The sequence below is a fragment of the Lichenostomus cassidix genome, chromosome 4 (genome assembly GCF_008360975.1).
Source record: "Lichenostomus cassidix isolate B80296 chromosome 4, HeHo_3.0, whole genome shotgun sequence".
Classification (NCBI taxonomy): domain Eukaryota; kingdom Metazoa; phylum Chordata; class Aves; order Passeriformes; family Meliphagidae; genus Lichenostomus; species Lichenostomus cassidix.
In genome coordinates, this window is record NC_139484.1 from 48,257,036 (window position 1) to 48,269,954 (window position 12,919).

Consider the following 12,919-nt stretch of genomic DNA (forward strand, 5'->3'; position numbering starts at 1 on the left):
TTTACTTGTTTTTTGGACTGTCAGGTATGCAGCCTTGTAGGTGTTTATTTCAGAAGTAATCTACAAAGGCTGTAGCAATGTTATGCAGTTGCATTTAAAGTCATTTTAAGCTCAGGCTGCAAATGGTTCCATTCTTTCCACTTGCCCTCTCTAGCTACCAATACTTGTGCACCCACCATGAGCCACTTCAGGAGCTTCATCTGACTGAAAATGTGTCTGTATGTGGAGTTTTCAGCTGTGTTGGCTCCCAGACCAGCTCACCAGAGATCTGCATGGATGCCAGTATATATAAAAGGCTTACCTAATTCAGGAATAAGCTAGTGCTGTGTGCAGTAAGGGAACTGACATGTCTGAAGATTTGGGGAGATCTCTCTGTTTCAATGCACTGCTATTTTGTCTGTGTCCTGATATTTCTTTCTATTTCCGGGATAGAATGAGCTTGTACTTGTACCTGCAGCCTGAGACAGTAAAAATCCATAATGAATAAAGGAAAACACTCCTCAGAATTTGTTGCTTTTCCTAGTGTTTCCAGCAAGGGAGAAAATTAAATAAGAGGGTGTGTATCTTAATAAATGGTGTGGTTAACATGCAATATATATATATTGGTAGACATCTGGGAATATGAAGGCTATTCAGGTAAACTAAGAAAAAAATAAAGTTGAAAAGCAGCTGAATATCATATTTTAGTACAAAATCCTACACCAAAGAAAGAAACAATGGGACTTGGTTTTAGACTAAACCATTTTATAGTAGTAATTTGACAGGTTCAGTAGCATTTCAATTAAGACTTTGGATTTGTTATTCCAAACTCACCATAAGATGTGCCATGCAATTTTTTTGTTGGCCTGGGGTTTTGACAGTTCATGAAAATTGAAACATGGGTTAATAGCCTGCATTCCTGTAAACACACTGGTTTTTAGGGACACATTCAAAGCAATCAGTGTTTTGTAACGCAGATAAGTTTTGCTTCTATAGTAAACGGTTCATAACTTATTGCTTAATGATTACTTAACAAAATAAGACAAATATCGTTTTTAAATCTCACCTAATGGCTATTTCTATTAAAAGCCAATAGCAAGTTCTTTCTTGCAGTGTTTGTTGTTCTGTCTCTGTCATGGGCCAAAAGAAGCTACTGTATGGCCCAAGATTTCTTTGTGCCTCAAAATTTATGTGAGCTTATTAATGGAGGCCAGCCACCAATAATAAATTTGTGCTGCATGTATAGCACAACGGTTCATCTCCTCTGACAACACGACTATGAATAATTTATAGATGTAGTTATCCTGGAATTTGTAGGGGTCATTAGCATTTTAATGAAAAAGATACAGCTGTTGTACTAAATCTTCACTTTTTTTTTTTTTTCCTTCTCCCTCAGTTAAGAATTTCGATCTGTACTTTGAAGGCAGCTGACAGCGTGTGGTAATGTGCTGACTGGCACTATGGGCAGGCGGTACCCAGGGGCTCACTATCGGCCAAGCAGCTCATGTACGTATGCAATTGGTCTAATTTATTTGTTGCTCTATTACTTTTGAAGGCTGCTAAGCCTATAAATTTTGAAATAGTATTTATAAAGAATGCTGACATATTCTAATCGATGCCAGCCCTCCTGTGTATGTGTACCCAAATGGTAAGTATATTGATTTATGTTTAAACTGCAAAGGTGCTTTCTAGAACTTTAAAAATTGGCTTGCCGTGTGACTTGAGCAGCTCTACTGCAGTGTGCTGTGGTTTGTGCTGTGGTTTGTGTTCAAGGTCTCCAGCTTCATTTATTATAGAGTTCTAAGGCTAGCTTCTATTCCTCATCCCTTCCATCCCAAGCTTTTAATGCCAGATACCTTCAAATTAACAAGCTACTTGAACTCAACCTAAAATGTCACTGTGCACTATAGCTTCAATTGCTTTCAACTGCAGCTGACATCTCCAGTTCAGATTATGCGTATGCTTGAGTTCAATATTACTCACTTTAGTTTTTTCCTCTGAATTGTATCCTGTTGGATTGTATTACATCATCTCTCACTGAAGGTTGTCTTCTGTAGAAGTGCAAAAAGGGAGGTCCTAGAATTTATCACTTTACTCCTTCCATCAGCCACCACACTGCAGTGGTTCCACAGTGCAGACTATGGGAAGTGAGCTGATGTGACCTCCCTGGAGAGCTGTGGGGTAGCACCCCACCTCCAAAAGTCTGCTGCTGCTCCTTGTGCACTTTCTGTTGATCCCTCAAGCTACTGAGGTGAAGTTGTGGTAGATTTACTTTTGTATTTACTCTTTCTTCTGCTGTAGCAAAAGAACATGATCCCACAAGGCTTATCTTGGCATCAAAGCTAGTGTAATAAGCTCTCACTTCTGTACCATTCTTTTGTTCCTTAAAAGACTTCTATAAAACCCCAAACCACTTCAGGCATCGGGCTCCACACATGCTTGTGTTGGCTGATTCCAGTGGTAAACTGCAGTGAGAGCTGACAGCTGTGGCAGGACAGGAGCTTCCTGTGGTGGCTTTGCCTTTGGACATGAGGACCTGCATGGTGAGACCCTGCATTCAGAACCTGACTTTGAGGGGCTTTTTCTAACCACAGGGCTGGATCCTAGGAAGTAGTAAAGCATGGTTACTTTCTGCTGCAGACTAATCATAGATGCCATAAAGATATATGTTTAAATGGTGCATTAGAGGCAACTTAGATGCTGTGTTTCCAAAGAGTTTTTTGAGGGATATTTTCTGTACTACAATGGAGGAAATAAATTGTTTTTACAGTCTGGACTGGTCTATGATGGTCAAGTGGTGGAGAACTGAGTTGGACTGTTCTGTTGGAATCACTTGACATTAAATCTAGACACTGGCTTTCAAACATGGCCTCTCAGTGTACTGCAGGACATGATATTCATGTCTCATGCTTAGGCTTGCGGCTCAGAGATTTAAAATGTTCTATTCTAGAAGTATCTAATCAAATCCATTCCTGCTTAGAGAGAACAAGTAATGGGCATTAGATTCTTACCTGAAGAGCCTAAATGTTTTTTCCCGTTGTCTAGTTGGACAGTTTTTGGCATGAGAAGTGGAATTGTTTGCTTGGGGAAATGCTGAGGCTCCCATCACCTGCCAGGGCCACAACTTGCATCAGAATCAATTGGTACCAGAACTCCCTCAGTTTGAGAACAGAGATATCAAAACACCTACTTCATGACTGCTTTGTGCTTTTGTTAAGCTAAGTTTTCCCTTTCCTTAACCTGTCAGGGTTTCTAAGCCGGGAAACTTCCTTTGTTTTTTGCTTTTGTTACTGTGTGATTTGTGCAGCTTCCTGCTGCTTAGCATAACATGTTTTGGACGTCCAGCAGTAATGGTATTGAAATTTCCCAGTATTTGGGAAACGTGGATCATAATGAAATCTCTGATAGCAGAGTAGATCTTGATGAAAGTGCTAGTAAAGCACAGGATTTTGCTTTTGTGTTCTTTGATTAAATAATGAGTAATTGCACCATCTCAGTTATTGTATTTAATGTTTACAGTTGTTGCAATCTTAATGTTGTACATCAAGGAGTTGGTGCAGCCTTAAGCTTTAGTCCCTGACTTTATCTTCTGTCTGTACATACACATATACCTAAATAAATCTGTAAAGGGAAGAATTAGTCCTGTGTGGAGTATAGCAGCTATATTGTTTCTTTGGTGGTAAGGTAATATTTCATCCATTTATGGCATTGACTGTTTTGTTGAATAATTTCATAAATTTATTGGATAGAATAGCGTATGATCTTATGAGAATAACAAAAGGTTTTATATTTGTTAAAACACGTAACAGTTTAAATAGAAAATAGCTTATTTGAAGCCCAGTGCTAGGATGTATGTTTTCTATATAGGTGCTGAAGGTATAAGAAACAGCAAGATGTTTAAACTTTAAAATGAAAACCTGTGAATTTAACAGGTGCCTGCTAGTTTAGAATTTTGAAAAGTGTAATTGGAGAGCAATGATCTCCCTTGATTTTTGTCAGCAAGCAAAACAGTCAAACAGTCTTGGGTGTATCCTTGGCTCTGTCTAATGCTTCTTGTCCTGATTGAACACTCCCTCGTGTGCTATTTTGTTGGGTTTTTTTCTTTTCTGTGTTTTCATTGTGAAAAAATACAGACTAAGGATGGATGTACAGCCTCCACATCTGAGAAGATAGGTTTTGTGAACAGACTTCTTTCATTAATTTTGCCTGAGCTTTTTTATTTATATTTTTCTAAAACTTGCTCACAAACTCCACTTTTCTGCATTTGCTGCAGCAGCTCTTGTGAAAACATGGTTCTGTTTGTGTTATTTAGGTAGCCTCACTTTTTATTTCATACTAAAATTCTTTTTCCTATGCACAGAGTAAGAGGTTTTTGTATGTCTGGAAATATGTGGGTGGTAGTTTTCAGCACCTGCTGACCTTTGGAGTGTGCAGGGCTGGAGGCACCATCCTACAGTGGCACATCAGCTTTCCCTGGGAGGAAGTGACCTACTTGCACCTGGAACTCCAAGACCAGCCCTTGCTGCCCTCAGGCAGTGGTGCCACATCTCGCACTATTTGTGGCAGGTAGAGGTAGACTTTGGGTTTTTTTGAGCTATTGGTGACTCAGATAAGGTCCATATGGAATGATTTTTTGATGTGTTTCTGCAATATAATTATTAGAGCTGACTCAAGTTTTATTTCAGAAACTGGAGGGTTTCTGTTTGGAGGGTGACTTTTTGCCCCAAGCAAACTTATTTGGGGATATACCATTTTTGTGAAGCATTCATAAATCAAGGATGACAACAAAAGGAAATATTCTTCATGAGATGTCGTTCTCTTGGATTGCAGATGGGAGAACTTTGAATCTTGGTTCTTCATGATCATCTCCCATATTAAAGCTGCTCTTATAAATAATTCAAAGTGCTTGAGGGCAGAGAGAGTAGGGTTGATTTTATAAACTTGGGGTTTGATTTCCCTTGAGGAACACTCAAATTCCTGCTCTGCCTCTGTCTATTCAGCTTCTCAAGGAGTGGCCAACTGTGCCTTTCTTTGTGCTGAGCTTGCAAGGGAGCTGTTGTTTCATGAAACTGCTGGAAAATCTTAGTTTCATTGCAATGAGATAAAGAAACAAATGGGAGAATGGTGACATTACAAATTACAGCAACCCCCTGAAAGAACCCCAGACTTCCAGTCTTGCAGCCAGTACTGGTTATTACATTGCTATGATTAGTGCAAGATGAGTTGTTATAAAAATGTATCATGGTGTGTCTCTGCGGGCTTGGAGCTGCTCCTAGAATAACAGGTAACTGACCCAAAGAGACACCTAACCCCAAGGAGGAGGAGTGTATGCTCTGTGCAACTCTTGGTTGAAGCATGTCAGTAAAATTCTCCATCGGCAAAATCCTGCCCTGCGTTTCCTGACCTTTTCTTTCCAAAGACATCTTGGTGTAACTGAGATTCAAACTTTAGCACTGCTTAGATCATGCTTAGGCAGGAGACACTTCTCTGTAACATTTCTTTAAAAGCTCACATAATAACAGAGGAAAAGGCAGAACTGATGGAGTGAAAATTGCAGAAGTACCCAATGACACACGTGTTGCACTCCTCGTTTAAGCCTCTCTTGTGTAGGTTTCTGCCTTTCCTAGGAAGCTGTGTGGAGACTGGCACAGGAACTTCATTGGCCTCTTGGGTGATCCTGGTGAAGTTCAAAAGCACGTGCTCGTGTTGGGAGACAGGAGCTGACCCAGAGCCTGCAGATGAAAAGCTTTCTTGAGACTGTGTAGTACTCTGAATGCCTGTTGTCACTTATGCATTTATTTATTGGCATCATTAAGGAGTAGCCCTATCTCAGGACCCTGACTGGTCCGTTTCTTCTTCATGGTGGAATCAGAAGTAGAAACTGAAGGTTTCCTTGTAATTCCATTCGGAGTTGCATATGGTCATGGAGAATCACCATGATACCAGATTTGCATCATGTCTTTGTCCCCTTTCACAGAAACTCTAGTTCCTTTGGTATTCAATGCCTTGTGAAGATCTGTGAGTTTCATGTCAAGAACTCAAGATTCCGTGTCACAGCTCACGCCAGTGATACTAGTAGTTTGTTCTTTTCCTCTTGTTCAATGTCTTCTACAGCCAAGTTTGTTGAAACTGAGTCTGCTTTTAGCCATACTTCAGTGTAATTAATACAGATGCCTATAAGTGCAGTTGCTTTTTTTGTTATGTTCTCCTTCCACTTTATTATGGATTCATCTGTTTAGTTTATGAGGACCATAAAGCAAATATGATACTTTGATTTCATTTACGAGCACGTGGTTTGTTTTATATATGAGCACTTTGGGCAGAGGATTCTCAGTATAGTACAGCAGCCTTCTCAAGGAGCTCTACTGGCTGCATCAGGCCAGGATTCAAGTCATGCTGTATTCTAGTATCATAATGACATTGGGAGAGTTACTGTAGGGTGTGGCTGTTTTAATCATCTCTTGGCATTCTGTCAACTTAAGCACTACTGCAACACTTGGTTTATAAACTGTTGTATGTTTTGAAATATTTCTGATTTGTTCTGTTGAAGTTTGGTTGAAGACAACATGTAGCTTTGCAGGGAACTTTCAGCCTTGCTGAGATGTATGTCTTTGTGTAATGAGCCTTATTTTAGTTCAGCCTTTCATGAAAAAACAGACTAGAAATATAGAAACCCTTTTTTGGCTTGATGTACCCTGAGCTCTGCTCTGTTACTGGAGGCAAGGAATATGTGGGTGGGACATGTGAGTCCAATTTTCAGACAGTTTTAGCAGATGTAATTAAAAGCACACATATATAATAACCTTACCTAGGTGAGATACAAAATGTTTTAAATGTACGTGGAACACAAACAGTCTTTTCAATGTGCAAAATCTTCATTTGCTTTGCTTGAGAGCCTAGGTAGTCTCATTGTGCAAAAGCTGGCAATCACTCCACTGCTCTTTTTTGTGACTGAGACTTGGACTTTTTATTTTTACTCCCTGTTGATTTACTGTTAGCAATTTGAAATATTTTGCCAACACTTAGGAATTAATTAAATTAGATATTTTCTTTATATTGATACTTTAGATAGACATATGCTTTTATTCTTTCCATATACAGTTTAGAGAGTCAACTGAAATATTATTTTCCATCTTTTTCATTTTCAAATTTTCATCTCTAGAGCCTACTTTGATACTAAATAAAACCTTACAGTAAAGAGAAAACAATTTTTGGTGTAGAATACTCTTTCAAATGCTTTTTAAGATCTCAGCTATGAGGCAATAAAAATAGGTGGCTCAAAACTATTGCTACCAGTCTGGGTAATCTGAGGATAAAAACATTTCTGGATAACCTTGATTGATAAAAGTTTAATATATAACTAGCCATAAGTTATAATATGTGGTTCAGAGGGCAGCTGAAGTTGTAACAGGTGAAATCATGATGCCAGGCCATCAGAAGTTTAAAATAAATTAAAAGGGAAAACTGAAATGTCTTTACTTATGTGCATGCAGTTAGTTGTTCTTGGAGAAGCAGATTGTGCTCAGGAGTATGCAGTGTTGTTTCTAGGCTTTGCAGGAACAGGGAGTGTTTGCAAGCTGCAAATAGCAGGGCTACAGACAAGGTGTGTGGGAAGTGGTTACTGATAATAATCTGTTTAATTTTTTTTTTTTTTTTCCCAGCACAGCATCTCTGTTGGAACTTAACTCAGCCATGGCATCTGACAGGGTCTCAGTTAACCTTCTACCTACTTCTCTTACTAGTGCTGTGACCTGTGCTTAATGTCTTTCCTACTCCTGCTGCCTGTGTCACCTGATCAAAGACCTTAGGATTGGTCTAGTGCTATTACAAACAGCTGGAAGGATGGTGCTGGACCTTGGGCATTTTCTTAACCCTGTTAAGAAATTGGTCCTATTTTGAATGGCTCTGCTTCCTAGATTCAGGAACTGACAAATGATTGAAGTTAAATTTATGTGGGGCTGAAAAATCCCTGGTTTGAACTCAGTCTGAATCATTCCAATTTTATGTGCCACAGCTGTGGCCCTTGATTCCTTTCTGATGCTCCATCAAGCATATCAGTAGGCTGCCTGTCCTACAAAGCATTTTGGTTATGTTTTTTTTGCTGAGACAGCTTATCCTAACTTTGTTTCATATGAGATTTTGCTTTTGTTTTGGTATTTCTGATCAGCTTTGATTACACAATTGTTTACCTTCAGACTTGGTAAGAGTTATTTTTGGAGAGCATTTGAGATTGAAGCTGCAGAATATGGAAGTCTTTCTTGCTCTATTGCTAATCTCAATGGCAGAAATTCAAGTAACAGTTTCTGCGTTTGTGTGTCTGTTTAAGGGAGAATGACATTTATGCTTGTGCCCTATACTAGCACTTGCATTGAAAGTATGGTTATTTGTAAATTGGTAAATAAGTGTGAGGTGTGATCTTTATTGTAGAGATTTAGTAATGTATACATCAATTTAAAAAGTGGAATGTTAAGGCTCAGGAGTTTAATTTACACAACGGGATTAGAAAAAGTATAGACATTTACTTAGCAAATGTCGCTGTGAACATATAGATCCAATGACAGGAGGTCTTATTATCTGTGCTCACAAGTAGCCAATAGATAAAACACACTCCATCTTCTTGCTGTGACAACACTGGTTTTGCCTACCAGACTGTTCTATTCTGCACATGGGAGAAAATGTAATTAAAGGGAGAAAATTGAATTTGGAAAAGACTTAGCGTGCAATCTTGTTTTTTCCCCCACTAAATGCAGGATTAGTCTTGATGGCATGTCATGGCTATACCTTGTATAAATGAAAGTATTGCTCTTTATTTCTTAAACTGTTTGCTTGATTCAAGAATGCTCTAGTAGCACAAGATGACCCTGGTTCTCTGCAATAGAAAGTAGCAGAAAGTTTCATTCAGATAGTCAAATATACACTGATTATTTAGATGTATCTATCTTAATTAAAGAAAAAAGTACAGAAATAGTGGATTTAGCTGGTTTCTTCTGTTCATTAATGTATTTATTTTTTATTATTTTTCTTTTTCTTTTATATCTGTTAGAATCTAATTCTGAGAGGCATCGGAATTTTTTGCTGGATGAGGAATTTGACTGGCTTTGTGAGAAGGGGGAAGGAAAAAAATGGTAAATGGGAAGGCGTATTCAACTTGAGTGCTACAACTCATTGCAGGATCTGAAGGTTTTTTCCCTTAATAACACCATATAAAGATAGATCAGCATTATGGATTCCTATTAATAAGAGCATCACTAGAACAGAAAGAGCACTGCTGCTAGGCTGTTGCGGTTGGTTGGCAGCAAGATTAGCTCTAAAAGGAGAAATGTCATTATTGTGGCAGCAGGGGCTGGCAGGGTGCCTCCTGGGGATGGAGGAGCCAGGACAGAAAGCTGGTTACCAGATGGTGATTTCAGTAGGACTAGGTGAAGCAGGAAATAGCTGGAAATGGGAGAAGCTGCATTTAGCAAGCAGGTTGAAATGGGGATTTTATTCTGATGTGAGGACAGATCCAGGGTGGAGTAGAGAGGGTAGCAATGATTCCCTGCTTGGGCAGGGGTGTTGTATTTGATGATCTGGAGAGGTCCTTTCCACCCTCAGGAATTCAAAGATTTGTGTGGAAGAGTCTGCAGATAGATTTGAGAGCATCATGTGCAAGGTGCTTGCAGCCCTGCTCCTTTCCTGCTCTTGCATTCCCCAAACTGCTTTTCCCGTCATCATATTTTGCTTTCCTGGCTTTGCTGAGCTTTCTCTTTCCAGCTTCCAAATTCAGTCCAGCAGAGATGTCATTGCCAGAGGAAGCAGCAAGAAGGAAATCATTGGCTGTAGTCTCTGATCTACCACAGCACTTCATTTGAGTATTTTCCTTCATTTTTCTTTCTGAAAGTGTTAGGTGTCACCTGGAATTTGTGTAGATGTACAGGTGAGAAGGAGCAGATGACATTTGACAGTAAGATGCCTTCTAGTCTTGATTCTGATTTCAGCTAATAATGTAAATCTAGAGTTTATTAGGATGCTTTTGGCTGACATCTGTTTAACTATTACCTTTTAGCTGGTTGTAGTTTTAGAATGAATGTTTTAACATTGGAATTCACCCTCTGAAGTGAAGGAAGTTAGTTGGTGTTGAGCTGCAATTGTATAATGAAGGTGTTCTCTGCAGCTGCTTAGGCTTTAACTAAAGACCAAGTGTACAAGACCTGGGGCTGTAGCCCCATGGCATGAAGTTGTCATTAGAAGTTTTGTACTCCAGAGATATCCTTGCTGAAGGGAAATCTGCTTTGTGAAAAGGTTTGTATTATTTCTTTCCTATGTTTCCTAGATGCAGTGACAAAAATAGTCATGAGTACATAGAAATACCTTGTCCATGTGTGCCATTCATATCCAAACCAGAGACTTTAAGGCAAAATGGTTTATCTATGAGAAGATGGCCAGGAAAGGGTCCCATACTGGAACACACTCCCTGAGTTTCTTTTTATGATTCTCTCCTGCGGGATCAACCCTGCAGACCGTGCTTCTTAGTTTTATATGCTAGATGCTATTATGCAAATTTTTGTGTGAACCTGCCTTACTGCTGTGTTTACTTTTACCAATGCTGCTGTGGTTTCCTGAGTAAGCTGTAGCCAGGTAATTGGGAAAAACCTCATATTTTCTAAGGTATTGAAGTTTTTGCTACAGTATGTTAACTGAAACTGGAGAATATTTTTGAATCTGTGCTCGTAGTAAAGTTTTACATTGACAAAAATGTAATAGTTATTTTTAATTACATGTTCTTGCTGCTCTAGACCAGCCTCTCCCATACTTTAATGACTGTCAAATATCATTGAAAACTCAAAAGATCCTCACTGTTATGCTGTGGGCTTTATTTAGAATGCTTAACATCTCTCAGGAGCTTCTAAAATGTGGTATTTTTCTTTTGTGTTTTCCTTTGGTTTTAATTCTTAAATGGTCCCTCTTTTCAGATTTCAAATTATAATCTATTTCCTGATGCATTGCTGACGCCCCGTGAGCCATGTCAGAAGTACTTCCAGGTCAGATGCCCTTTAAAAGATTCTGCTATGCAAATATGTGAAATTTTTCTCTCATTTTTCTTCTTCTTCTTTCCAGGCCCATATTTCACTTTCATTTTGCACATACATGTGAAAAAGACCAAGCACTTCTTTTCTTCTTTTTTAACTGTGCCTTTTTGAAGAAACTCTCTATTCAGCTTTTTATAAACCTCCCATAGACAATATGACGCAAAAAAAGTCATTGGATGGCAAAGACAAATCAGTCATGCACTGTTCTTTGTTCGCAATGGCATTTTCTCTCTCTTTCTTCTAGCTCTGTAAGTTTTATGACAAGATTTAAAAACATCAATAAAAGCCACTCAAGTAATAGCATTATTTGTATTATGTTCCTTAGAATATTGGCACTACTCTGTGTTAAACACATAGTGGTAAAAGTATTCTAATATCTGTAAGAATGTTAAAAGTATACACTTGAGACTGGGAGTACATTTAGAAAATAAGCAAGTTGAAACCCTTAATGAATTGCTATGACAGATCTTCTACCTAGTCTTGTGCTGTCTTGAAGCACCAACAATTTTAAAATGTTATTATTCCCAGTAATGATAATGTCCTAATTACTGTTAGCTTTTCACCAGAACAGAATATTTTTTAGTGTAATACCCTACTTTTACTCACTTATAACTTAACAGTGTTCCCTCACTTTAGCTGAGAAACGTGTATCAACTCAGTGATTCCTGGTCTGGTTGTCCATTTGAATTTTCTTTTCAGCAGAAGGTAGAGGAACTGAAAATGTGGTGCCCTGTGCCAGTAGCATATTCCTTGCTGGTGGCCAGGCAGCACAAGGAGCTGTCTGAGAGGGGGGGATGGAGTCTGCCTGTGGCAGCCCTGGGTGCAGGGTGTTGGTTAGCTGGTGAGGAGTGCAACACCAGCTTGTGTTCAGGTACCCTGTGGCAAAGGAGGCAGCATCAGTGGAAGAGACAAAATAAAAATATGGGAAGTCAGCAATTGGAAATTCAGGCATGAAATGACAGGCACATGAAGAATTTGCATTTTACTGAAGCTTTTAATTAGAAAGTTGGGATGTGCTTCCTCTGGGAAAAGTGATGTGTTTCAAGCATCACTGTGTCCTGTATAAAGGAGGAGGGACAGCCTATTGCTCTTCTTCCTTGCGCTGTTCTACTGTGCAATGTAGGTTTTCTTCAGTGCTCTTAGGCATTTCCTTGCATTCCAATGTTTTCTTGTGCTTTAATTAGTGCTAGTCTGGTAGCAACTTCTACCCTTGAGACGCAAGATCTGCCCTTTACCATCTGTATTTCTTCTTCTCTTTTTGCCTCCTTTTCTCCTCGCCACCCTCTTCCTTTTTCTCACCCCTGTATCTGCTTCCAAGAGCAGAGGGCAGCCAGCTGCATGCATCCCAGAGGCTGGCTGGGAGCACAGGATGACAGCCAGCGAGCAGGCTCTTGGCCCTCGAGAGAACAGCCTGCTTCACTCTGCACACCTTGTGCTGCTTTTTGCATGTTCATTGATCATTTGATCAACAGATCACCTGAGATGGGGTCAGGAGGGGAGATGGTGTCTAGGGAAATGTTTCTTCTGACATGTTTCTGTTCATGGTCATACACCAGCCCAACCTAACACCCAAGTCATGAATATTACGTGGGTTGCAAAGACTCCTTAAGTCTTTGTCTAGTCGTTGAACAATGTGCCAATGTTCATCAAATCAATGGAGGACCTTTATCAAGAAGATTAGTAAAATGTAATACATTTTGTTGCAATGTTTCCAAGGGCTTATTCATAACAATATTTTTGAGCAATGAAACAATAGCAGCAGGGGACTGGCTAAAGATAAGCTGACAGGCAAATACTTAAGCTTTATCTAGGAAGATTATTTTTTAAGAAATCTGTTCAGTGACAAAAATAGTGGCAAACGTTGCATGAAG

General features: G+C 39.2%; 1 protein-coding gene across 10 annotated transcripts in view; it reads left to right on the forward strand.

Moving 5' to 3' along the window:
• Positions 1-12,919, forward strand: part of APBB2 (amyloid beta precursor protein binding family B member 2) — a 171,170-nt gene that overhangs the window by 61,999 nt on the left and 96,252 nt on the right. For 5 of the 10 annotated variants that reach the window (XM_085059094.1, XM_085059097.1, XM_085059095.1 and 2 more), the window contains exons 3-4: positions 1,376-1,485; positions 10,932-11,000. In XM_085059094.1, coding sequence (XP_084915220.1) covers positions 10,982-11,000 — 19 coding nt within the window. In that variant the 5' untranslated portion in view covers positions 1,376-1,485; positions 10,932-10,981. The remainder of the gene's footprint in view (positions 1-1,375; positions 1,486-10,931; positions 11,001-12,919) is intronic. The other 5 variants (XM_085059089.1, XM_085059092.1, XM_085059096.1 and 2 more) reach the window with 1 other exon arrangement.